This window comes from Symphalangus syndactylus, chromosome 19, assembly GCF_028878055.3.
Source record: "Symphalangus syndactylus isolate Jambi chromosome 19, NHGRI_mSymSyn1-v2.1_pri, whole genome shotgun sequence".
Classification (NCBI taxonomy): Eukaryota; Metazoa; Chordata; class Mammalia; order Primates; family Hylobatidae; genus Symphalangus; species Symphalangus syndactylus.
In genome coordinates, this window is record NC_072434.2 from 59472456 (window position 1) to 59499155 (window position 26700).

The 26700-nt window shown below is 42.6% G+C and overlaps 1 protein-coding gene across 3 annotated transcripts in view; it reads right to left on the bottom strand.

Annotated features, from left to right (window-relative positions):
- The window catches only part of PTPN14 (protein tyrosine phosphatase non-receptor type 14), a 204859-nt gene that overhangs the window by 35217 nt on the left and 142942 nt on the right, over positions 1-26700 (bottom strand). For all 3 annotated transcript variants that reach the window (XM_055234105.2, XM_063613914.1, XM_063613915.1), the window contains 8 exons: positions 20908-20978; positions 19520-19607; positions 15767-15855; positions 12630-12717; positions 11407-11489; positions 8689-8746; positions 4508-4586; positions 1054-2531 (listed from right to left, as the gene is read on the bottom strand). In XM_055234105.2, the coding sequence (XP_055090080.1) occupies positions 1054-2531; positions 4508-4586; positions 8689-8746; positions 11407-11489; positions 12630-12717; positions 15767-15855; positions 19520-19607; positions 20908-20978 (2034 nt within the window). The remainder of the gene's footprint in view (positions 1-1053; positions 2532-4507; positions 4587-8688; positions 8747-11406; positions 11490-12629; positions 12718-15766; positions 15856-19519; positions 19608-20907; positions 20979-26700) is intronic.

Genomic DNA, 26700 nt, shown 5'->3' on the forward strand with positions numbered 1-26700 from the left:
TTCGTTGTTCTACATGCACCTACATAGTCCTGTTCTGACAACTTAACTGTCTCCCCAAATTGTACAATATTTTTTTTTAAAGCGATGAGGTCTAGTCCTGTCATCCAGGCTGGAGTGCAGTGGCAAAATCACAGGTCACTAAAGCCTTGAATTCCTGGGCTCAAGCAATCCTGCCACCTCAGCCTCCTGATTAGCTAGGACTACAGGCTCCTGCCATCATGTCTGGCTGGTTCTTTTTTTAAAATTATTTTATTTTAGAGATGAGATCTCATTATACTGCCCAGGCTGGCTTCATACTCCTGGCTTCAAGTGATCTTCCTACCTCAGCCTCCCAAGTAGCTGGGACTACAGATGTCCCCCACCATACCTGGCTCTGTACATATTATGAAGAAGAGCTATTCATGTCTAATACTAGGATGGATCTTCAAGTGGTAATATGTATGTATATACATGTATGTGTGTATTCACATATGTGTGTGAATTTTTGATAGAATAAGTTCAATGGAGAATTATTTATCCAATTACTGAGTTATATATCCAATTACTATAATTTTCTTGAATCTGTGTGAAACATCTATTGAAAGAAAATCTGAATATAAAGCTAGACATATCATAGTCCAGACAATATTGGTGAGTCTTGACTTATGGATCTATACAGAAGGCGGTATAGGGATGTTGCTCTTTAATTTCTAACTGGATGTGGGGGACAGCTTTCCTTCAAGAAAACAAAACACTAAAAGACACAGCAAGGTGAGCTTCCCCAATACCAGCTTACCCAATTGGAAGTCGAGCCTTGAATAAACAGCAAAATGCTGGCTGAGGCACTGGCCTCAATAACGTACCAAGTACACCTGTTAGAAGCCACAAATGAGAATGGAAGATTTATCTGAAAGGGCAAAAACTCAACATTTTGTGTAATAAAGTACTACCTTTTAAATGCTCAATTATTCCTTAAAAACCTACCACGTTCCCTGCATAAGCCCTGCCCCTTGCTCAGTGCCTGAAGCATGTGCTTTCACACTGGAAAATGCCCCGGGAGAGGAGGACACTCACCCTGATCATCATCTCTCTCTCTATAATGCTGTCCTCCAGGGAAAACATTTCAGACACAGGTCTCTCCTTCACAGGCTCTTTTTTGACCCGCTCCTTCACACTAGTCAGGTCGGGTTCCGAGATGGATGGGCCAAGAGAGGCCCCGTTGACAGCTGGCGGGTCAGTCCGAGACACGCTGATGGCCTTGGCCGGCCCATGCCTCAGCACCCTGGCTCTGGCCACGGCGGAAGGAAGGCTGGCTTGGTCCTGCCTCAGAGCCCCATTGCTCACACTCTTCCTTGGGCCGGGGTACTCAGGCGGGGGCTTGTTGGGGATGCGGGCCAGGGCCGCCTGCAGCTGGGCACTGTACTCCATCTTCTCCCGGAGCATGGGGATCTGGGGCACCGATTCTGGAGCCTCCTCCTCCTCCTCCTCGCTCTCGCTGCTGTGGATCAGCATGGTGGCATCAGAGAAGGTCTTCTTGTGGTGATATTGAGGGAGCTGGGGGACCTCGTGGCTGCCTGACCCCTCCTCGGGCGGTCCCTGCTCCCGGAGCGTGTTGCGGCGAGCCATGGGGAGGTGGAGCGACTTGAGCGTCATGGCCTCCATGCCCCGCACCATGCTGTTCATCACCTCCAGGCTGTGGCGCTTGTTCACCGTGCCGTGGTGCTTGGTGGCCGTGAGGGGCTCGCTCACCTCCTGGAGAGACTGATGAACCACCGGAGAGCTGTCCTCTTGGAAGGTCTTCACCGAAAGCTGCACCTTACGGGTCACCAGGTCCGGGCTGCTGCCGCTGACATACTTGTGGCGGTGGCTGGCCAGGTCTGGGGTGCTGGTAGCAGGTCGTGGCCGTGGGTAGGGGGGCGGTGGCCTGAAGAGATAGTTCTTAAGCATGTGGGCCGTGCTGTAGTTATGGCTGCCCTGCAGCTGCATGTTGGCCAGCTCTGGGGTGCTCACTGTGTGCGAGATGGCGCTTGCCCCCGGCTTGCTTGGTACCACATTATTCTTTGGGTTCCTCTGGTCAGATGGACTGACAAGTTTGTTGCTGTAGACCCCCTGTGGCCCATAAGGGACAGTGTAGGGGTGCCTCTCCCGCATCTCTGGTTGGCTGTACACCAGATCCTCTGGCTGGTTGTAGGCATGGGTGTTGATGATGTTAAGGTTTCTCAGAGACTGGCTCTGGCTGTCTGTATGCAGGATCCCCCTCTTCATCTGGCGCATGACTGTCTCATAATCTGGGGTTGGCCTGTACGAGGGCACGATGATCGCGCTGTGCCGGTGGCTCGGGATGTAGTCGGCCCGCATGATGTCACTCCCAGGGATACTGAGGTTGGAGGATACAGGGGAGGCCTGGATGAAACTTTGCGAGCAGTTGAGGGAGTTGACGCTGTGAACGCTACACACGCTGCCATTGGTGACAGTGCCATTTAAATAATTTAAGTCCAGGCTGTTGTGAGAGTTGCAATACAAGGCTTCTTCATTCCCATGAAAAATGCTGTCTACAAGAAGTCAAACAAAGGCACGTGAACCTCCAAGCCATCCTGCCACAACAAAGTACATCCTCACACTCATGAGGTGACTTCTAATTTAAATAAGTCATAAAAAGTGAAATCCCATGGTCTCCACCCACATGTTCTATAGAATAACCGATACTATCTTGGATGAAATGCCAACATACAGAAAGAACACCTTAAGACATACTGAAAAGAAAAAGGGAACCTAATGGAAGAAGGCATGCACACATTTGGAGTAAGTGTCGCTTGAGGAAGTTCTCAATTTTGCCATAAGCTTTGAAATCAGGCACCAACAACGGCCCTCCAGTTGGGGAGACCTGTCCTCTTGTGCAGGGCTCGGCAATAGGACTGAATATTTAGACAAGACAGTCAAGAACTTTAATAGGGCAATAGATTTCAATTACTAAGTACTCAGAGCTGCTCTTCCTGACGGCAATGGAAAAAGCCCCTTCACCCAGGGGACTGCTGGGCATTCTAAAGACACAAAACGAATGATGTAGCCAGGGTGTCAGCACAGCTACTTCATCCTGAGCAGCAATAAAGGGCAAAATTAGAATCAAGAGTTCTTTTCGGTAATTCCCCAAATCCCCTCTAGATCTGGTTTCATCACTTAGGTCAATTCAAGTAAAAATTAATTATAGTTTAAAGAGGTACCTAAAGAGAGAAAAAGTAGATTTCTAAAATCAGGCCCATTCTAGGTGTCTGGTGTTCTCTTACACACACACCACAAGGAAGGCAACCTCTTGCCTTTCTGTGGCCAAAATATATTCATTTTTACACTACTGATTTAAACATGAGCAAAACAGAGAAACAAAATCAGAGAAGGTGAAAAACAGAAAAGGTGACTGAAGACATTCAACTGTCTGAAGAGGAGGAATGTGGAAAGAGATCTGATCAGACAAGACAGGCACAAAAAACAGGGGGAACACAGAGACAAATATGCCGCAATTTATCCACCTCCCATGGGGTTTGGCGCCTTCCCATAGAAATTTGGTAACTTTGCCAGTCTCTTTATAAAAAGTACTATTTTTATTAAATTAAATAGTCTTGATTGTCTTGGTTTTCATGCTCACACTTTCAGGCAGCAGAGGATTCAAAATAGCCAGGAGTTGATAACGTAGAAACTGTATTATCCATTTACTACATTTCCAACATCCAAGGTTTTCTACCATCTCTCTTTTTGAAATGCAGTTAGCATAATGATTACAAGCTACCGATTTTCATATATAAGTTCCGTCATTAATCTCTCTGTATTCCAATTTCTATAACTGTAAAATAGAAATGATAATAGTACCTATAGGTTTATTTTAAGGATGACATAAGACAATATATAGCAAGTACTTACAGCAATACCACAATTGCTCTATGAATGTTAGTTGTTATCATGAAGTCATTACTAGTAGAAGAAGCTTTTTCACACATTTTGCATGGGAGATGTTTTGGGAGAAAGAGAGGAATAAAACAGATTTACCTTACTCAGAGAAGAAAAAAGCAAGTGTACCAAGAAAGGGGCTGGAGAAAGAGATGAGAAAAACAGCTAAAAGAAAAGGCTGACTTTGTTTATTTCTTCCAATTATTCTGCATGCCCATGTTCTATGTCACCATGAAAAGCTGAGTGACTGCCACGAGCTTTCTGATACTGGCAATGAAGGTGAAGTGCATTCACTTGGGCTGAGCTGTCACACTCTCTTCTCTAAGCTCCCTTAGGAAAGGGAGGAGAAAAGGACTTGCTGGCTGCCTTGGCCCCGACTCCCTGAGCAGCCAATACTGGGGAAATTTTTTGATCAGTGGTAACTGATAGTCTAGGCCTTCCACAAATTGAAGCTGTTAGCTACCGTCATTCAGACGATGACAAAGTTGAAAAGAAAGCATCTCTGTCATCTTTTTTTTAAAGCCTTCTTTACCGCTTACTGGTATTCAACTTTTTGTCTTAAGAAGGGAGAACGGCAAGCCAGAGTTACCTTGCGAGGTGTGTGTTTCCGAGTAGTGCTCACCACACTGGACATGAACGGGAGGCAGGATGTACGGCTGCTGCCTGGGCTGAAACAGAGAACACAGAGGGGGTGGGGAGGCCTGGGCAGACACGGCTGGTGACTCACACAGCCGGCCCGGGCACACGGCAGTCCCGCCACGTCGTCAGGGAGACTCACACAGCCGGCCCGGGCACACGGCAGTCCCACCACGTCATCAGGGAGGCTCATGGCAGCCGCTGTCCCTGCCACCCCTTTGACTCAACCTTCTTCTACCCATCTGCACTCCCAACTCATCACTAAGTTTGGAACTGGAGAAACGGTAAGGGAGAAATGAAGTTGGTTCAAGATCAGAAAGAGAAAGAGGTTACCATCAAAGACGAAATGTAACCATTTACTATCTATGTTCTAATATACTTGCAAAGTTCTCTATGCCTTCTTTCAAGATAATAACTTTTAGAAAAGACAAATTATTCAAGGCAGGCAGATTGACTGAGCTCAGGAGTTCAAGACCAGCCTGGGCAATACACTGAAACACCATTTCTATTAAAAATACAAAAATTAGCCAGGCATGGTGGCGCATGCCTGTAGTCCGAGCTACTCGTGAGCTGAGGCAGGAGAATCACTTGAACCTGGGAGGTGGAGGTTGCAGTGAGCCGCGATCGCGCCACTGCACTTCAGGTTGGGCAACAGATTGAGACTTCGTCTCTAAGAAAAAAAAAAAAAAAATTATCTGGGCGTGGCGACGTGCACCTGTAGTCCCAGCTACTTGGGAGGCCGAGGCATGAGAGTTGTTGAACCTGGGCGGCGAAGGTTGCAGTAAGCCAAGATCATACTACTGCACTCCGGCCTGGTGACAGAGCAAGACTCGTCAAGACAGACAGACAGAAAAGAAAGAAAGAAAGAGAAAGTAAATTATTATAACCCATCTCAGAAATGAGAATAAGGGGGACACCTGTTTTGTTCTCAAAATTACATTCACAAGCTCCTACACATCAGCATCGCTGTGCCTGAGACCCCAGTTCACAGCTCCACATCAACCTTAAATAGGAACAGGGTTAGTGTTAAGCTGAGCCCAGGTTGAATCTATTTAAATATCTAAAATGTGGCCCACAACAATGAGTGTGTAGCTCTCAAGACCACTTGCTGACCTTCCTCATTGCAGAACCAAGTGTCAAAGGGCCCTGTCTACCCACCACCGCAGTGCAGAATCTTTTCCACAGTCTCTTAAAGATGGCTATTTAGACTGAACCTGAATAACTTCATGCTGCAGAAGAGGGACAAGTTTTCAGAGAAAAAAAACAAAACAAAACAAAAAAACTTCAGTGGATTAAATATTTGGTGAACCAACAAAGGAAAGACAGTTATGCACTAATGTAATCTAGAGCAAGCCATTTAACCTCAGTCGGTCTCAGTTTCCTGTCAGTCAAATCAAGCTCCTCTCTCCCACTACCTCAAGCAATATCCACTTTATTTACGTATTGAGGTTCCAGGTAAGAATTTGTTTGAAATAAGAGTTTTGATTTGTGGGGGAAAAAAACCCTCAAAACCCTTACGTTTGTAAGCCACCAAACAGGATAATCTCTCATGTTTTTCTTTTTTCTTTTTTTTTTTTTATTTTCTGAGACATTGTCTCACTCTATTGCCCAGGCTGGAGTGCAGTGGCACAATCTCGGCTCACTGCAACCTCTGCCTCCCGGGTTCAAGAGATTCTCATGCCTCAGCCTCCCTAGTAGCTGGGATTACAGGCGCTGTGCCACCATGCCCTTCTAGTTTTTGTATTTTTAGTAGAGACAGGGTTTCACCATGTTGGCCAGGCTGGCCTTGAACTCTTGACCTCAAGTGATCCACCCGCCTTGGCCTCCCAAAGTGCTAGGATTACAGGTGTGAGCTACCGTGCCCAGCCAATCTCTTATATTTCTATTAGCCTTATAGATTTTAAAGGTTACTATTTTGAGAGAAGAATCTGAGATCAAACCAAGAAACCCAAATCCAGCAGGGGTCACACTTTCTCAGCATCCCTCAATGGAAGAAACACACTGGCCAAGAGCTTGAAGCTGGGTGAATAACTCCCCTATCATTTTCTCTGCCACAAACAATGTTTCATCTTCAAAGGGGTAATAAAAAAAGGGATCCAAGAATTAAAAGGAATCAAGACAGAAGAAACGAAGAACTGAAATCAATCTAAGAAAGCAGTTTGGGCCTACCAAAGAAAAGGTGCTATATTCCCAAGTCTCTCTTTGGCTGATTTTTGAGTTGTAATTTAAAAATATTTTTCCTTTTCTTGGCAATACATAATTCAACTAAATTTTTCCATGGTAGTGCAACCATTTTAAGGCTTTAAAGAAAAACACAGTGGAGAGGGATTTGTACAAGGGAATAGAAATACACGGCAAGGCAAAATTGGTTTACTGTCTTTTCTTGCCTTATTTAAAAAAATCCAATAAGTAAGTTACGGTTTATGAACTGACATAAATGAGCAGACTTACGCCAGTTCACAAAAAGCATTGTCAAAGGACAATAATAGCTAATCCCTCAAACAACATTTCAGGATTGTATTATTTATTTCATCTCTTTATATATTCTAATACATTATTCCATTTCTTCCCAGACCTGCTAATAGAGAAACAAAGTTGACGCCAAAATATAGACAGAAGAGGGCAGGTGAAAAACAGCAATGAGAAGTCCTGGTTATCAGCAAGGAAGCCAAGAGACAATGTTATTTGGTCTTACTCACTCATTGTAAGAAACTCTTGGTGAAATGGCTTAAACCTAAAGGACAGGAGAAAGGGGGAAGCCATGAATTGGATCAGACTTCCTATAAACTGTCTTCATCCGAATAAAATAGGTAAGCCTCTGCATCCTCTCTGGATAATAGGGACAAGATAAGATCACAAGAGAGCTTTAAAACACTTTGCCTCCCATAGGGTTTCAAGGGTGTAAATGAAAAATTATTTTGCTAATAAAGACATCTATACTCTAAAGAAGGGAAAAGGAAGATAACATTCATAAAGGAGAAGAATAAATAAATCAGTGCCATGAACAAATCTATTGGTACTCGGGGGAAAGCCCAAGGTATCTCTTAGATCTCCAGGGCCCGGGACCACATGTGAGATATTGTGCATAATACTGAGAGAAATAATATTCACACAGGCACTCAGGAATTACTGCGATGATATAATGGCTCAACTCAAGAATTCAGAGTCCACATCTAAGCATTTTCCAGGAAATAAATTTTTCTCAAAACGTTCCCTTCAAAAGACAAGTTAAAGACATGCTATAGTGTATACATTGAATATGAAGAAAAATTCAATTGCATTCTATCAACTTGAAAGAATTGTTGATCTAGAGAAGTTAAAAGGTCATACGTTTATTTTGATTTTGTGTAAAAAAATCATAACCTAAAGTAAAAGAATTGTGAGTTAAAACAAGTGGAAAACATTACAGGAAACCAATTCTTAACATCTGTTATCCTTGAGTAATCCTCAAAATAAAACATAGCCTAAGACAGAACACATGCATTGAAATTAATTGTGTTTCCTTATTCACACAATGAGGACAGCAGCTTAAAACAAACAAACAAAAAAACAGCAGCTAAAGCTAGGTCAATTCAAACTCTGCTGGCTAATTAAAGCCTAAAATTATGGAAGTGCTTTGGAAATCTGATTTTTTTTAAAAGGCCTAAAATTAGGAAATATGCAATCAATTTTCCCCATCAGATACTCTGCCTGAGACCATCAACTAGATCCGTTCAATTTTTGCTCATTTAGAAGGCATTTTCTCACTAGTTTATTAAGCTCTCTGTACAGCAGTGAACACAAAGGAATTTGTGGAGCTCGTAACTGAAGATGTATCTTCACACAACAACCAGAACAGATGAGCAAGGGAATGAAAACACACCATGGGCTGTATGCTGATGGAACATGGTCCCATGGGCCTGGAGTAAGACCTACTCTCAGGGTAAACCCTCAGCCTCAGCCACACTTAGAGTAGTGGTGGGCACGGATGGGTCCAAGGGGGACAAAATGGGTGTGCATCGCACTTGCTTGACAGAATGACGCCTCTGTGTTCTCACAAAATTTCACCTCCCCTCATCATCCCTCCCACCTCAAATTAATAACAAAGAATGCTCAACAGTCAGATCACTTGATCACTGCAGCTTCTATACATACCAGAGAGGACCGGCTCCAGGTGGGCTGGCGTCTGATGGGGGGTGGAGAATTTGACTGTCTACATGAAGAGGTGAAAAAATGAAAGTGGTTATTATTACTGATATAAAAAGACCAGATAGACAAGGGAGGGAGAGGAAGAGAATAAGCAAGACTGGTAATCCTTACATCAAAACATAAACGTGGCTTATTTCTGGGTGGTAACACTAAGAACAATCTTGATTTCCTTTGTTTTTCTTTATTTTCAAAATGTTCGGATAGGATACTTTTAGAATAAATTTTACAAAGTAATATTAAACAAATGGAGGCTTATTTTTATTGAAAGACTGAGAGAAATAAGCCAGACTGAAAAATATCACAATTATTACATGGATTTTAAAAAATTGTACTCTTTCTACTGTTGTAAAATCTTCCACAGCTTTTAAAAAAATGCAAGAAAAAATATTTTTAAAATACTTCCAGTCAAATGAAAATACAAAATAGATACAATATTTTTAGTGTGACCATATAAAGATACTTTTTATTAAGATGATACATTTTACAAACATTGATCAGATATTTTCCAGACTAAGAACCAACATATTTTTAAATGTAGAGATTAAAAAATGAATTGGAAGTATTAGCAAATTCTTGAGAGTTGAAATCAAAGACGCCTTCAAGCAACGGGTCCCAAATGCTATAGTATTTTCCCTCGTTCTCAGTGTTAACATGAAAAAAAAAAAAAAAAAAACAGGACATGTACAGTTTTTTATTAAGGTAAGTTCTTCAATTTAAAGGACTCTCCTTATTCTGAGATTTCATCCTTCCTACTTTTTTGGTGAAAATATCTTTTATGAAATGATAGAGGTAATATAGCAATGGTGGATTTTTAAATGACTGGCTAAATAATACAATATTATCAGACCTATGTTATATATGCTGCCCCCTAATTTTTCTCCCTATATCAAGAAATTGAGGAGCCACTCAATTGAGCTATACCTCCAGATGACAAGCAGCAGCTCTGCAGGAGCAGAAAAATCAATAACGATCTTTTAGAGGTCAGAGAGTATCGCCCTCTGGAGAAGGATGCTGCTGTGCATGCGTGGAGAAGGATGCTGTTAAGATTATGTCAGTTCACAGAACTCCAGAGGGATGCCCCAGGCCATAACATCGTGCTGGGATGCTGAACTGCATATGGAATTTAATGGGAGAGACAGAGAGAGAGGGGGGAGAGAGAGAGAGAGAGAGAGAGAGAGAGAGACAGTGTATAATTTTGAGAGTGTGCCCCAGGTTTTAATCAGGTAAGAGGTTAGGAAACTCTTATACTTGGTTAGGAAGAAAAAAGGAATGGTTATTACAGAAGCAGAATTGAGAAACAGAATTTCTTCTTAGTTTTCAGACTAATATGTGATGTTCACTAATACTGGAGGAAAAGACCACAAAAGAAAAATAAACACTCCGTAAATTTTATAGTAAAACCATTTGCTGAGCTGTGGTTAAATCAGAAGACAAGAGTAAAATCCAGTTCTCAGTTTTTAAATTCACCCTACAGAAGTCAAGCATAGCGTTCTTGTTCATGTCAAAGACACCCCCAGAAGTCAAAGGCAACAGCAGAGTAGAAATACACAGAAGTGACCTACCAGGAACCTGCTCAAGAGAATGGTGTGGTGGGGCACATGCAAGAATGTGTCTAGAAGAAACTTACAGCCGCTTCACTTGCCACTCCCCGATCAGGCCTTCTTCTGATTTACATTTGCAAACCAAGCGAGTAGGCCTAATACTATCAGACATACTTTCAGACCCCGACAGTGACCAATTGCAGCGACTGGCTTGAAAGAGCCTCCACAGTGTGGAGAAAAAAGTCTGCCATGACCTGGCGCTCCAGCTATAAAGCAGCCGCGTTCTTCAGCAGGAACTGCTCTAGGACAATACTCTACATACTCTCGGATGTGTCCACTGTGGAAGTGGAAAAGCAGTTCTTCTCTTGCATTTATAACCCTGACACTCTTTGAAACAAAATTAAACACATTGGGCGCCCAAACCGCTGAATGTATTCGGCTGAGGAACGTCTTTTGAAGGTAACCAAGAAAAAGACAACGATAGAGTGAGCCCCAGCACGCTCCATCTGAGGTCAGGCCACATTTAAGTGCCCTCATCACACGCCTCTTTATCATCTTTATTTCCAAATTAAATTAAAAAAATACACACGGATTTGTGACACCTATGAGTGTCTTCCACATCTTCCTCTAATTACCCTGGCCTCTCATTTACAGTCAGATGACATGACCCAGGAGCACACGCAGGGTTAGCCAACTGTGTAAGCGACACGGGGCTGAGGATGACAGGAGCGTCTTCTCTTTCAAGCTAGCTCGTCACTCTGTTACCCACTTCTGAACACACTCCGCGTCTGACACGAAGGGGCACCCTGGCAAATTGGGAACTGCTCCGCTTCTCCAAACTCCTAGCAGAGGGTTGGAAAGGCGCTAATGTGGGCCAACCCATCCAGGCAGCCAAGCATTCACAGTCAATTTGTGAATTATTCTCTCTCCGGGCATATGCACGACACTAGACAGTCTTCATCATTAAAGTTTTCATTCCTGCCCTGGTTTTAGCTTACTTCTTTAGCTTCTACAAGGAACAAGGAAAAAGAGTGAATAGGAAAAGAGATCTACAGCACCCCAAAAGGACATTAATTTAATCTGACAAAGCCATCCAGTCGGGGGGGACTAAATGTTTACTTACTCAGTGCAGATTTTGTTTTGTTTGTAAAACTTGTGTCGTGTGGCAAACAACCGAGAAATATACTTGGCATTTTCGATATCATCCTTGGAAAAGAAGAGACAGAGAAAAAAATAAACATTTGTTGAATTAGTTATACATTTCATTAAGATTCTTCTGAGGAAGGACACATCCCTTCCAACCTTCATCTGAAGCACAAAATAATACATGGGCCAGCAAAGTAAACCAGCCTGCTGAATTTCAGCAGCAGCTATGCCTACAAAGCCTGCCAAAGAGTGGCAGAACCTGCGGTCTGCTAAGGAATCCCTATGTCCAAAGTGCTGGGGTTACACTGATGAACCGCCATGTCTTTATGTAATTCCCGACCAAGTGCTTTCAAAATAAATAACTGAATCAAGGCACAGCATAGAATAAACACCAGACTTCATTAAATTGGAGGCAGTGAGATGCCTTGGCTCTCGAGGAGGCACTCAACAGAAGGTCAGTCCCTCAGCTACTTCAGATTAAGCTAAGGCTATGATGGGAAAGAAAACTCAGGTCCTCCAGCAAAAGCAAATGGAATGCAATAGAATCAGGGGTCACTAGATGAGGGCTGTAACTAGAGTGCTGAGGAAGGCAGCATGCCAGATAATGTGATCCATCACACATGAGGCAGTTGGAGGGACCAGAGTCCTAGAGTCAAAAGTCAGCTTGGAAACCTGGTATTTTATTTTATTTTATTTTATTATTTTATTTTGTGAGACGGAGTCTAGCTCTGTTGTCCAGGCCGGAGTGCAGTGGCGCGATCTCGGCTCATTGCAACCTCTGCCTCCTGGGTTCAAGCGATTCTCCTGCCTCAGCCTCCCGAGTAGCTGGGACTACAGGTGCGCGCCACCATGCTTGGGTAATTTTTGTATTTTTAGTAGAGATGGAGTTTTGCCATATCGGCCAGGCTAGTCTCAAACTCCTGACCTCAAGTGATCCACCAGCCTCGGCCTCCCAAAGTGCTGGGATTACAGGCATGAGCCACTGCGCCTGGCCAGAAACCTGGTATTTTAAACATGGGTATTTCATCACCACTATCCTGGAATGAGTAATGATAGCATTGACCAAGTATTATAAAGCATCTCTTCAAGGGAGTATTTATTATCTCAAGATAGGGAGAGCAAGGAAAAGACATTAGGAGTTGGAAAGTCCAAAAGCCAGTGTCTTGTCAGACCCTGTCTCTGTTTGTCTGTTTTGCTTACCGTGTGAAAGAGGGCAGTCTCTTCTTTGTTGATGAGCTCCACTAGAATGGTCGACTTGTTATGAGTGATATTCCCCATGTCATTCCACCTGGTCAAAAGAAATGTCACTGTGTTTACCCAAAGATGTTCCAGGCATTTATGATACAGCAGAGGAGGGCTGTTTGCTGCTATCGAGTGTCATTTTACAAACTATGATTTAACTATTTCTTAAGTGAAATGTTCTTTCAAAAGAGAAAAGAAAATGCAACACATATCCATTCAAATCGCTAAAAATTCTACATAAAATATGTCTAGACATCGCTATTTATAAACTATAGTTTTCTTTGTGACTAGCAATGAGGAAAATCTGCAAGGGACTTTTGCTTCTCCCTCTCCCATTTTTTCACATTTCCAAAGTGACAAAACATTTCCCATGACCACTCCTTTTTAATGATGGAGGAGCACATATTATTAAAAAGTCATGTGTTTCCAGGAACCTAAACAGAAGAATCCACATATTCTATATTGCAATATGCACTACAGATTCATGCTGCCACTAAGAAAAAACGCCTGTTGAAGCAGGAATGACAAGAGAGATCTTTCAGGCTATAAACTTTTTGACTTTTGGACTTAGTGTCAGCTCCATACGTCTGCCACTAAGTATAAATTAATTGACTGGTTAATGCCGACACTTTTGGGATCACACACACACACACACACACACACAGTTTCCTTTGACTTTTCGACTTAGTGTCAGTTCCATATGCCTGCCACTAAGTATAAATTAATTGACTCTTTAATGTGCCTACACTTTGGGACCCAACACACACACACACACACACACACACACACACACACACACACACACACACAGTTTCCTTCCCTGTCTTCATGGAGACCTTATCTAAAAGGAGATACACCAAAATAAGCACCAGGTGAGGAAAGATAAGCTACTGCTTCCCATCCTACTTGGAACCAATTTCTAACCATCTTTTACCCTTCACCTGGTGCCCCAACCTATAATTCCCTGCCACCGCTTTTTCACTCATATGATGCATCTGCTCATTAATACTTCTACCATCCTCTGTTTGGATAATAATTTTGAGACTCAGCTCTGGGAGTCACCTTCTCTAGAAATCCCTTCATCATATCCCCCTACCCACACGTGAGGAAAAGAGCCTGCTGCAGTCCCTTACCGGTCACCACATTGCATTATAATTTTTACTTCTGTGACGAGATCTCTAATGAGACCAAGTAGACCACAGACCCCATACCGGGTGCAGGGATTCTGCCTTCTTCGTTTATGTGTTTCAAGCACTGAATCAAGTACCTGGCATAGATAGCTCAATAAATGTTTGCTAGAAGAATAAAAAGCAATAATGTTGCCTCTCAGCTGTATAGAGTCCGATCCTTACATCAACTCTTTATGGCAGCTATTTTTGCTCCCACTTTAAAAATGAGGCAATATAGACACAAAGAAGTACCTGACTTAGCACGTTTACTCTCTATGTCAAGGATGGATGAGTTCTTTACCTGGGGTTTCCAGCCTTTCCTCCAATCATCATTCCCTTATACCAGTACTAAATGTTTTTAGGTACCTCTGCTGGGTCAATACTCTCTAATAGTGCTGCACCCAGCTTGCTTCGCAACCTACAGTTCTATCAGATTACATCTACGTGGACTCATAGCTACATGTTCCTTAGTGAAGGTCTCTAGAGATAAGAGATATTTGGTTTCCTCTGGCTTCATTCCTTCAAATCAACTTCTGAAATCCTAGATATACTCGGAGCCCCACCACGTGACTTCATCTAGTGGTATAATTAACATGACACTACAGTAGATGTGAATTTTCATCTTGTAGTGGTTTCAAGATAAATGAAAAGGTCTGGAAGCAGTTTCTAAGGAAACTAAGCAAAACCTGTGAGTGGCTTATGCTCATGAAATTTCCAAATTGCAATTTTCTTCTATTTCACTTCAATAGCTGGTGTGCAAGACTTGCTTACTTCTCTGCTGTCCTGTAGGTTCAAAGAGAAACTGAAACATTGATTTAACTATGAAGAACTGGTAGGACACAATGCCTGGATAGCTTTGAATGGGTACAAAAATTTATAGTTACAACTCTGCACATATTTATATATTTTCCTCAATTAATTTATACTTTGTGGCAGATATATGGAGCTGACACTAAGTCCAAAAGTCAAAAAGTTTATTCTATAGCCTGAAAGATCTCTCATGTCACTCCTGCTTCAATAATGTCTTTATTCAGAGAGCAAGAGAATATCATAAAAACAATGACAGACTGGGGATCTAGGAAAATAAAAGCCTACCAGGAAGCTTTTGGTTAGAAAACTGTCTCAAAATGACCTACTGTAGTTACTAATCCAGGGAGTACATGGCCAATTAAGAGTCACTTCCAGAAGGTGGGCTATGCTTGCCTCCAAGAGGTATCTTTGATAGTGTGCCCTGGATACACAGATCTGCCTATCAGACACACATACAAGAAAGCTGTTCTTCCAATCATGGGCCATGTTGCCCCTGTAAATGAAAGCTAGAACACAGTTTTTCAGATTGTTGGCATTATGATAAAATCTATGGGCACCAATACAAAGCAAGCATACTGACGTGAAATGCAGGGGGGAGATGGCTGCATCTCTACACTGGTGCCATTCCTGATAAATGGAAAAGAGGACTGAAGTGTCAAAATAATTAAAAGCACCAAAGCCCCCTAATTCATCATAATAAATAGACTGCTTTTTCAAAACACACTTTTAAAAATAATCACCTTTTGTTCACATAAAAATCAGTTTGCATTCTTGTGGCACAGGTGGTTCAGAACAATGGAAAGAAGTGTTTAGATTTAATGACTGACTGACTAGAGAGCCAGTTTTCAACCAGACTCACGAAGTTTAGTTTCACCCTTCTAACTCAATAGGGTTCAACAATGTAGTTCCTGGAATCAGGTGGGAAGGGTTTCTACGAAAAGTGAGATGAATTTAACTGCTTAAATCCTGCAGAGGGCTCACCTTATGTGAGCTGAGAGAAGTCAAATCTTATCCACAGTTTGGCTCTTAACTCATTTGGATGTTAATGTAACATTAACATTACAGTCCCTCAAGGTGAAAAAGAAAAAAGAAAAACAAACAAACAAATAAGACTACCTGTATATTACTGCTTGTCTTCCAATTCTGTTCCTCACGAAAATCCCCATAAAGAAAATGCCAAGGTGTACACAGTTTCCATGATTGTCCTGGGTAAGACCAACAAAAGATACTTGTGATGACCCATGTTCACTGCAACATTATTCACAATAGCTAAGATATGGAATCAACCTGAGTGTCCATCCACAGATGAATGGATAAAGAAAATGTGGTACATGTGTACAAGGGAGTACCATTCAGCCTTAAAACAGAACAAAATTGGCATTTGCCACAATACAGATGGAACTGGAGAACACAATGCTAAATGAAATAAGCCAGTTACAGAAAGACAATAACACATGTTCTCACTTATACATGGAATCTAAAAAACTGAACTCATAGAAGCATAGAGTATAATGGTGGTTACCAGAGGCTGGAGAATGGGAGGAATGGGGAGATGATGGTCAAAGGAAATCAAGCCTTGTTAGACAGGAGGAGTAAGTTCAAGATATCATTGTGACCATAGCATAGTTAGTAACAGTATATGGGTGTTTGTTGTTTGTTTGTTTGTTTCAAAACAAGGTCTCACTGTTGCCCAGGGTGAAGAGCAGTGGCACGATTTTGGCTCACTGCAGCCTTGACCTCCCGGGCTCAGACAATCCTTCTACCTTAGTCTCCCAAGCAGCTGGGACTACAAGCATGCACCACCATGCCCTGCTAATTTTTTTTTTTTTTTTACAGACAGGGTCTTGCTATGCTGCCCAGGCTAGTGATCCTCCATCCTTGGCCTCCCAAAGTGTTGGGATTACAGGCGTGAGCCACTGTGCCCAGCAACAATGTATTGTATTCTTGAAATCACGAAAAGAGTAAATTTTTTTCTTTTTTTGTTGAGACGGACTCTCACTCTGTTACCAGGCTGGGGTGCAGTGGCGTGATCTTGGCTAACTGCAACCTCCCCCTCCCAGCAGGTTCAAGCAATTCTCCTGCCTCAGCCTCCTGAGTGGCTGGGACTACAGGTGCATGCCACCACACCTGGCTAATTTTTGTATTTTTAGTAGAGACAGGGTTTCACCATGTTGGCCAGGATGGTCTCCATCTCTTGACCTTGTGATCAGCCTACCTCGGCCTCCCAAAGTGCTGGGATTACAGGCGTAAGCCACCGTACCCAGCCTAAAAGAGTAAATTTTAAGTGTTCTAACCACAAAGAAATATGTGAGATAATGCATATGTTAACTGGTTTGATTTAGCCACTCCACAATATACACATATTTCAAAACCCACAGGAATCACAGCCCATTTCTCACCCATGAGTAGAATAAATCATAGACAACATCATAGCAATAAGGTGACCAGCTGTGTCGGCGGGGTCAGGTCCTACAGGAACTCACCCACCACACATCCTAGTGGACTATATATAGATTTTTTTTTTCCTTTTTTCTCAATTTGTCACAACACATGTCCAGTTTAAGAGAGAATCTCTAGATTTTCTCAGATTCATTGGCATTTGGATTTTCTCTTTCATGAACATCTATTAATGTCTTTTATTTTTTAATCTTACCAAAGTTTTTGTTTTTTAAATCGTTATACATGCAATAGTTTGAAGAGGTGAATATTCTTCAGGGCTTGTTTAAAGGAAGCCAAGAGGAGACCTGGCCCTACCACTTCCTCTACCCAGAGGCCAAAACTTTCACCTCTTAAAGCTCTCGATGTGTCTCTTTGCAGCTTCCATCTCCGGCCCTTTCAGTGCAGAACCTCCCATTCCTCAGTGCAGGGATATTTTCTCGAATAATTACCTTTTGTTTCCCTTGTTCACTCTTTTTAGAACTCCCATTATTCAAATATTGGACATCCTAGACAGGTCCTCTTATTCTTTTATCTCCTGTCCCCGACTTACCATTACTTTGTTTTTTGGTGAGACTTTCTCAGTTTTATCTTCTAACCTGTCTATTAAGTTGTACACTTCTGATATCACATTTTAAATTTCAGAGTTCATTTTTGTTTTCTAGATGCATCTTTTTAGTATCTTATTCCTTCGAGGAGGCAAAATTAAAAATATATATATCCTGAGGCTCACTGGACAGTATTTTGAGCAGGGGGTTCTTCTTCCTGTACAACATCTACATCTGCCAGTCCACTGCTGTTCTACTCTTGAAAATTTTTGAAGAACCACTCACGGAAAAGTCCATGCTAAATTCAAGTATTTTTCCTAGGATATATCATGACATGCTTTTTATTTTGTCAATAAGAACCTGTACCAATCAAAAGAGACTCCAGTCCTACTCACAGTCTTTCCCTGCATATTTTCTTGTCTGCTTTTTCATTTATTGCAGAGCTGACCACATCACCACCCCCATTGGTACTGTTGCTCCCACCCTCATCCTTGGGTCACCAGGAATCTTGCGGTCTATAGGTGGTCACCTTAGATATGCACACATATGTGGGGGGAAAGAGAGGAAAAAGAGGCAGTGCAGCTCAGTTACCCGAGCTTGGCAATGAGTCAGAAGCACCTATCTTCCAACTCAGAGGAAGGTATTATAACCCTGTTGGTCCCACTAAAGAAAGAACATACTAGAAAGCACATCAGAACCAACCACAGCAGATTTCAACATGACCTCAACTGCCCCTGTTTCCCGCAGTCCACATTAAAAAACAACACACGCAAATTGCCACCACAAAACCTCTAACTTCCAGGGATTGAGAAGTCAGTTTTCTAGAAGCAGAGAAAAGTTTACTCTGATTTTTCAATGACCCAAAATATGACTATATATGGGCTGCAGAAACGTAAGTGGGATGCAGATGGCTTCATAAGGCATTATTGCAAGGAAAATGGATTACAGCCCTATGAAGGGCAGCTACTAGAGAAGCAAAAGAAAATTAAACAAATCTAAAAAAGAGCCATTTAGCCCTTTCTGAAAGCTGCGGCCACCCTGCTCGATTCTACTTGATGCACATGGGCAGTTCTCATTAAGGCAAATTGCAAACGTGCAACAGAGGGGGAACTGAACATTTATAAAACAGCCAGTGGAGCCAGTCTGGAGTGAAATGTTTGTGCTGAAATTGCAGGCATCTCCCAAATTGCTGAAATGTGCCAGTTGCTTTAGTTTTCTGATAAATCTCCATTTTTTTGTAAAGTTGGTCAGCAGAGAGCGGAAAATGAGTGGATGTTAGGCTCAGCTCTATAAATGACTATGCTCCATGACCCCCCCAACCACACCCACTTCAGGAGGTGGATGTGCTGCAAAGGATGTGATGTGCTATAGAAGTTTCCTAGGCATAGTTTCCATAAAACACCAAAGGGGCTGGGAACCCACAATGGAGGGCCCTATAAAGCTGGAGAAATAAAGCATGATTGTATACAAGAAACGTTTCATTCTACCTCACAATTATCCCTGTATTGGCTGAATGAAGAGAAAAAGAGAATAAGAAAACTACTGACTAGAGTCTTCATTAATGTTACACATGACATTGGCTACTTGTCCTGTTATAGGGCTGGATATCAGCCTTGATACCTCCAAGGTGCCGGATTGGCTGATGCTTGGTACTCACTTAGATGGACTGTCTTATTGAACTATTCTGCTGAGGACCATGGCAAACTTCAAAATGTCTTGGTTAAGAAAAAGCATTTGTTTATCTATAATACATTGGACTTGCCAACTAATGCTGCATAGCAAAAAGAAGGCCAAGCCATTCTGGCCCACTGCTATCAACACTGATTTTCCAAATGCCAGTACCAGTCTGAGAAGGTTAAAGCCAGCACAGGGCACAGCATATTACCTTTACAGGGAAGATTTCCTGTCCAAATCCATCCAAACGTTCAACTTCATTGATGTACATCAGTTCAGCTTCTGCTGGCAGGATTCCACTAAAATCAAAATAGCATCGAAGGAAGAAATAGTTAAGGGCAGCCAGTGGAAGATCCCACTCTCCTGATGGCAAATTCCAGAGCTGTGGTTTAGCTCTAGTTTCTGGGAAGAGCAATCATTACCCAACTGTGAGGGTAGGGTGCATTACTAAGTAATTCATTAACATCTTTCCCAGTAGCCTTTTACTCAACAGGGAATAATAAGAGGAAGGTAAAGTATTTCATTAAGAGCCACAGCCCTATAAACATGAAATCATTATTCCAGACATCCCTTCGAATATGTTGCCTACTTTAAAAAGAAGTTATTTTTCTCCCGTCCGGGAGAAATCTTCATTATTAAAAAAAAAAAAAAAAAAAAGAAAAAGAAAAAAAAGGAAAAAGTTTATCACGAGGATAATATTTTGGGAGTCAAATGGCCATGGCTCGTGCCTATAATCCCAGCACTTTGGGAGGCCAAGGAAGGCGGATTACTTGAGGTCAGGCATTCGAGATCAGCCTGGCCCACATGGTGAAACCCCATCTCGACTAAAAATACAAAAATTAGCTGGGTGTGGTGGTGCATGTGCCTGTAATCCCAGCTACTCGAGAGTCTGAGGCAGGAGAATTGCTTGAACCCTGGAGGTGGAGGTTGCAGTGGACTGAGATCGCACCACTGCACTCCAGTCTAGGTGACAGAGCGAGACTCTGTCAAAAAAAAAAAAAAAAAAAAAAAAAAAAAAGCCATGATGAGAGAACTTAGAATCACTGCACAGGCCTTGATATCAAACTCTTGGTGCTTCCTTGAATTAAAGTTTTTCTCTTTTTGTTTCCTTCACCTGCCTACCACCCGACACAGCACTTTAGGTCTTCACTCTCTCAGCACAGGCTGTCTCAGGCTTCCCAGATTCTCTGAGGAAGAAAGGAAGGGAGGGAGGGAGGGAGAGAGGGAGGGAAGGAAGAAAGGAAGGGAGGGAGGGAGGGAGGGAGGGAGGGAGGGAGGGAGGGAAGGAAGAAAGTAAGGGAGGGAGGGAGGGAGGGAGGGAGGGAAGGGAGGGAGGGAAGGAAGAAAGGAAGGGAGGGAGGGAGGGAGGGAGGGAGGGAGGGAAGGAAGGAAGGAAGGAAGGAAGGAAGGACCGGAGCACAGTTTTCAAGTCGACATTCACCTTTTCAGAACGGAAGTACAGAGCTGAGTCATGTGGTGGAAGAAATAGAAGTGTGTTGGCTCAAGCCCAGAGTTGCTGATAGGGAGATGGATGCCTCCTGCCCCAAGGGCAGTAAACATCTGTTGTGCAGGCAGCCCATTACCCTCTGCCTGCCTTACCTGTGGGCTTTGTGCTCTTGGGCTACCTTCTGGGTCAGCTCCTCCAGAACAGCCTCTTCCAGGGCCAAATCCTATAAGAATAGAAAGTGCTTAAGGTCACACAAGGGTGTGGGCATTTGCTATTTTGCTTGCAAATCTTAAAGCTCCCTTCCTCAGATGTTCCTGATTAGTCACATTTCCTCAATATCTCCTTTACTACTGTAGAATTGAAGGGCGTAATTTTTAGAACTGAGTTATTATTTCTACTGTTATAACATGGCTCTACATTATAACAGGTTATTTCCAGGTATATTTTGGGTTGCCGCGTAAGTTCTGTGGTGCCAGGGAATAGCTCTTTTCATTCATTCTTCCCTATCCACCTGCCTCTCAGATGTACGTTTATAAAAAATGCTTTGCATGTGCTTACATATTTCTAACGATTGGGGTATAGGCCAATGAATTTCCAGGCCATCATCCCTTCAAAAGTTGAGCCTAGGAAGGGACTGTGCCAGGCCTTTCTGTATACCAGGAAATGAACTCGAAACCACTGAAGGCAGAGTAGGCGCATTCTGATATTACTTGATGGTCACAGGGGCAGAGGAAGCCGTGATGGCCAAAACATCTCCAGAGAGCTCTGTAAGGCAACAGGTGTGTAGCTAACTAGTCAGCATCTCTAACAGCTGAACCCCAGGTCCCTGGAACCTGTGATGTGCTGACTACTGTGGGCTCAGAAGAACCGATTACACACATCTTTTCCCAGCTCCCTTTCCGTAACACCATGGTGGGAGGATTTACATCATGGAAATGGGCTTGCTAAACGCTGGCCAGGGAAGCACTGCTTAGGATGGTGAGATAGAATGAAGAGGAATAATCTAAAATGAGCAGACCAAAGCAATACATTCTTGAGAATTTGATAGAGGTAGAAATTCTAGAGTTTGTCTCATGCCTGTGGTGGCCTGGGGCTCACGCCTGAAGCCAGCTGCCTCTAGCTTTCCCAGGCAGCAGATCCCACATATTCCAGGCTAGTAAGCACCAAGAGGGGCACAGATGGGCACCATTTTTCTGTGAGATCCAGAGGGGATGTCAGAAGGAACTCTGAGCTACCCCCGATGCTTACCTGACGCTCATCCTACTAGGATGGGAGGTAGGGACTGATGTTTTGGCAGAAATCATACCAAATGCCCCATTCCCTTGATTCTAAAATACTATTTATATAAAGATTCATCTCCAACTTAACTTTTCATGGATGAAACACTACCCCTAAAAATGTACACCTGAAAACTGTGAAAAACATCCCATCTCAAATCATTAAAATGGGAAAAATCAATATATTTTAAAACTGGAAAGCAAAGACATAATTATATGCTAAAAATTCTATAGCTCTGCACGTCCTGCTAATTCTAGAGTTCACGAGAGACTTTAGAGCAGACAGGGAATTATGGCAGCTCTTACTTTTCATGTGACTGATTAATTTGTGGTTTCCTGTTTAGCCATCCATTGGAATAACTCAAGTCCATGATAGGAAATAAGCTCAACATTTTCAGTTTCATGTTGTGGAGTAACAAAGATATCATAAGGCTTAGAAAGTTAGCTATGTATGCGCATCTAGGTATTGAGTAAAAACCCCACTAATTTTGAAAAGCTAATGAAGGGCATGTGGCAACAGAATATAAAATAAAGTGAAGATCAAAAAGTGTTCCATTAAATCTACGTTTCCTACTTATAAAAAAGAAGCCCAAAGGTACCCTCTCTGCTATTGTTCTCAACTTAACCGCCTCCATCTGCACCTGGGGCCTCCCTGAGGTATGCGCCCCACCAGGGAGAGTGCGAGCATGGCCCTGTGGGAATGAAAAATGGCAGAATGCATGCCTGTACACAGCCACACACCTGTGGAGCGCCCTGTGTACTTGACTTTGTTCTTTTCTCTGCTGAAGAAATGCCATTTAACAAATTCAGTTACTTTATAAGATCAAACACAGCCATTCATCCTATCTTCCCTCCCCCACCAAAGGAATGCATTCTCTTTGAAAACTCCAGTGGAACCAAGGAGAAAGTTTACACCCTTCTAAGACTACCCCCCGCCTACTCAGCAAGGTCAACACCTGGGCCTGGCATGCAGACCATTCTTCAATGTGACTCAGCTTCCCCTTCCAGACCTCCTTACCCAAGAGGTCAAGCCCCAGGCCGATGCCTCTTCTAACACACACTGCTTTTACATTTCCATTCGGAAAGGATGGGCCTTTACATTTCCATCCCCCCTGGGAGAACCATCCCATCACATCATGCAGTGGGAAACGTCCTGTCTCAGTTAGCACTTCCCTCAATAGGGCTCTCCTCTCTCCCGAGCTGGACATAAGCATTTTCGCCTTTTGACCTACCTCTTCCCCTTGTGCGTGTCTCTTCTCGTATTCTGCCTACTGCATTTCTTACACAGTTATGTGTATACTCGTCTTATCCTTGATCCTTGTCTCCCGCCCTCTATGAGAGTACAGGCTCCTTGAGGGCAGCAATTCTTCTTCATATCACTTAAGGGGCCTATCATAGGGCTTTTGTGCAATGACAGCTTATAAGGGCTAAATATATAGTAAGTGATCAATACATGCTTCTTGAACTGAACTCACTATTTGACATGTAAATTTCATATTGTCAAACGAAAGTTTAATTACACAGAGTTGTTTAACAATCACTTGTACCTTCTGCCTGTGCTCTGTCTGCTCACATAACAAAATCCAAAAAAAAAAAAAAAAAAAAAGCGTAGAGTGATGTTACCTGGAAAACACACTCTTCAACGGCCTTATATTTGCAAGACATAGAGACAGAATAATAGTGCTAATAACAATAATAATATGACAACTAAATAAACAGTTAACTGAGAATTTACCATGTGAAAACTTGTATTATGTATTTCATACTAGGTATTTCACATGTATTATGTCTTTTAATGCTCACGACGAAATTAGGCTTGTTATTCTCATTTTTAAATGAGAAAACTGAGGGTTGGAAAGGTTAAATAACTTGCCCAAAGTCATATAGCCAATAAGGGGCACAGCTAGGACAGGGTCACACCACTGCCTAGCAAAGGTGCCATGAAATTGCCAACCACAGGTCACAGTGCACCCAGGATACAATGGGGCAGGGGCAGGGGCTGAAAGTGGACAGCTGATAACTAAAGTCTAGGAATATTCACAACTCAGATAAGCCTTCTGCCACATCATCTTCAGCGTCCAACAGGACTTTTTGGGATGACGAAAGTGTTCCATATCTGAGCTTTCCAATACAGTAGCCTCTAGACACATGCGGCTATGGTGCACTAAAAATGTAGCCAAGGCCGTTGCAGTGGCTCAGCCTGTAATACCAGCACTTTGGGAGGCCAAGAAGGGCAGATCACTTGAGGCCAGGAGTTCAAGACCAGCCTAGCCAACATGGCGAAACCCCATCTCTACTAAAAATACAAAAATTAGCCATGCGTGGTGGCACATGCCTGTTGTCACAGGAGGGACTTAAGGAGGCTGAGGCAGGAGAATCATTTGAACCCAGGAGGCAGAGGTTGCAGTGAGCTGAGATTGCGCCACTGTACTCCAGCCTGGGTGACAGAGCGAGATTGTCTTAAAAAAAAGTAGCCAATGCAATCAAGCAACTAAATTTTTAATTTTATTTAACTTGCATTAATTTAAATTTGAATGTAAATATCCACACACGGCTAGTGGCTACCACCCTGAAGAGAGCCATTTTAGATCCAAGAATAACAATGTCAATATTTGTCTGTCCGATGATGAGATTTATGAAGTTTATGCTGTTTACATATCTGATTTGCCTAGAGTTTAGTGGAAACACAGTCTCATTCTGAAAGAGGTATGATGCACAAAATAACTCCTTTACTACTTCATAGCACTTTAACCTGTCAGAGCATTTTACCATCTACAAACTCATAAATATCATGCTGGTAATCACCTTTGAAAACTCTGAGAAGCACCTAAACCTGGTCTCTTCCTAAAGGCAACGTAATAAAGGCCTTTAATGAGAGTAAGGCGAATAAAATGTAGGAAGTTATCAACCCTCCAATACCAACTACCCCATTTGACACGAACATGTACACACTCTAAAATTCTAAGGTTTGAGCCTCATTTTCCTCCCACCAAGCACATTGGGAAACACCCTGACTTTTGGGATGAGCTTCTGAGACATTAGAAATGTTGACTCAAGCATATTGACATTAAGCCCTGTGAAGAACTTCTCTGTTAAGTAATATGTTAATCTCCTTGGAGTTCCATTTAATGAGTAGAATTAATAAGCAGGCACAGCAGATAATACCACTGTTTACTTGGAGGGAACTAAAATAAGAATGGAGGCTGGACACGGTGGCTCACGCCTGTAATCCCAGCACTTTGGAAGGCTAAGGCAGGTGGATCACCTGAGGTTAGGAGTTCAAGACCAGCCTGGCCAACATGGTGAAACCCTGTCTCTAATAAAAATACAAAAAATTAGCTGGGCATGGTGGCGGGCACCTGTAATCCCAGCTACTCGGGAGGCTGAGGCAGGAGGCGGAGGTTGTAGTGAGCTGAGATGGCGCCATTGCACTCTAGCCTGGGCAACAAGAGTGAAACTCCGTCTCAAAAAAAAAAAAAAAAAAAAAAAAAAATGGAGTTATTCATGAAAAGTTAGAGATGTGCAATATTCCCTAATCATTAAGACCAAGATTAGCTTTGGACCAATTTAGACTGACCTCATGCACTAATATGGATAATTCCAAACTTACCTATCCCAGTCTCTCAAAACCTAAAATCTTTGTCACCAGACACTCTACTTTCTCCCATATGCCATCACTGATAAGTTGCCAGATTTTGCCTATTTTACTTCAAAATATCCCTTGCTTTGCTTTCTTGTTTTTCTTTCACTAACAGCTAAATTATATCCTTTGCCCAGAACACAACAACAGATTCCCAGCTGACCAGCTTGAATCCAGCAGTTCTCAAAGTGTGGGGTCTGCAGAACTCGAAGGAGCCCATGCATTCTAACTCCTCAGAAGTTTCCAGTCTCATCTGCCACTACTCCCCACCAGTAGCTACAGTCAAACCAGCCAGTGGATGCTTTCTGAACACCCAGGCCACACTGCCCCTGCTCCTTCTCTCTCTGTCCAAATCATTCCTTGCTCCCTATCTCTTTGCCTAATAGCTCACATGCCACTAGTCTTTCAGCCTTCCCTAATCCCCCAAAGGCATGTGACCTCTCCCCATATAAAATTTTGATCACACTTTATCACACTTGGCTTTTTATTCTGATTTCACAAACTTCCTATTTAACCAACCACACTGTAGTCTCCTTGAAAACAAGCACCATTTCTTATATAATTTCATCCCCTGGGTGTTAGTCCCCCAGGTCAGTGCTTGGTGTGAAAGAGTTGACCGAAAAAATAAGTAGTGAATGATCATGATTTCTGAAACCAGAGCCAGAATGTTGATTGGTTATAGCTGTTCCCTAAAATGGCTTTCAAAAATTTTTAATCCCTCCTCATTAACACTCTTCTCTTTTACTCTGAAGCTACCCACCAACCAACCAACCAACAAAAATTCCCCAGGGGTTAAAACCTAGTCTTTTCTGTACCTCAACCTAGGAATGGGCATTTTACTTTATTGATTCATTCTAAAATGTTTGTGAGCACAGGCTGTGTGCCAGATGACAGTGAACAAGACAGGGTCCTGTTTAAAGACCACAGAACTGACCATCTACCTAACAATAATAAATACATACATATGTACATACATAAGAAGGAATAACGCCAGATACAGAAGTACACATACGAAAACTGATTTAACA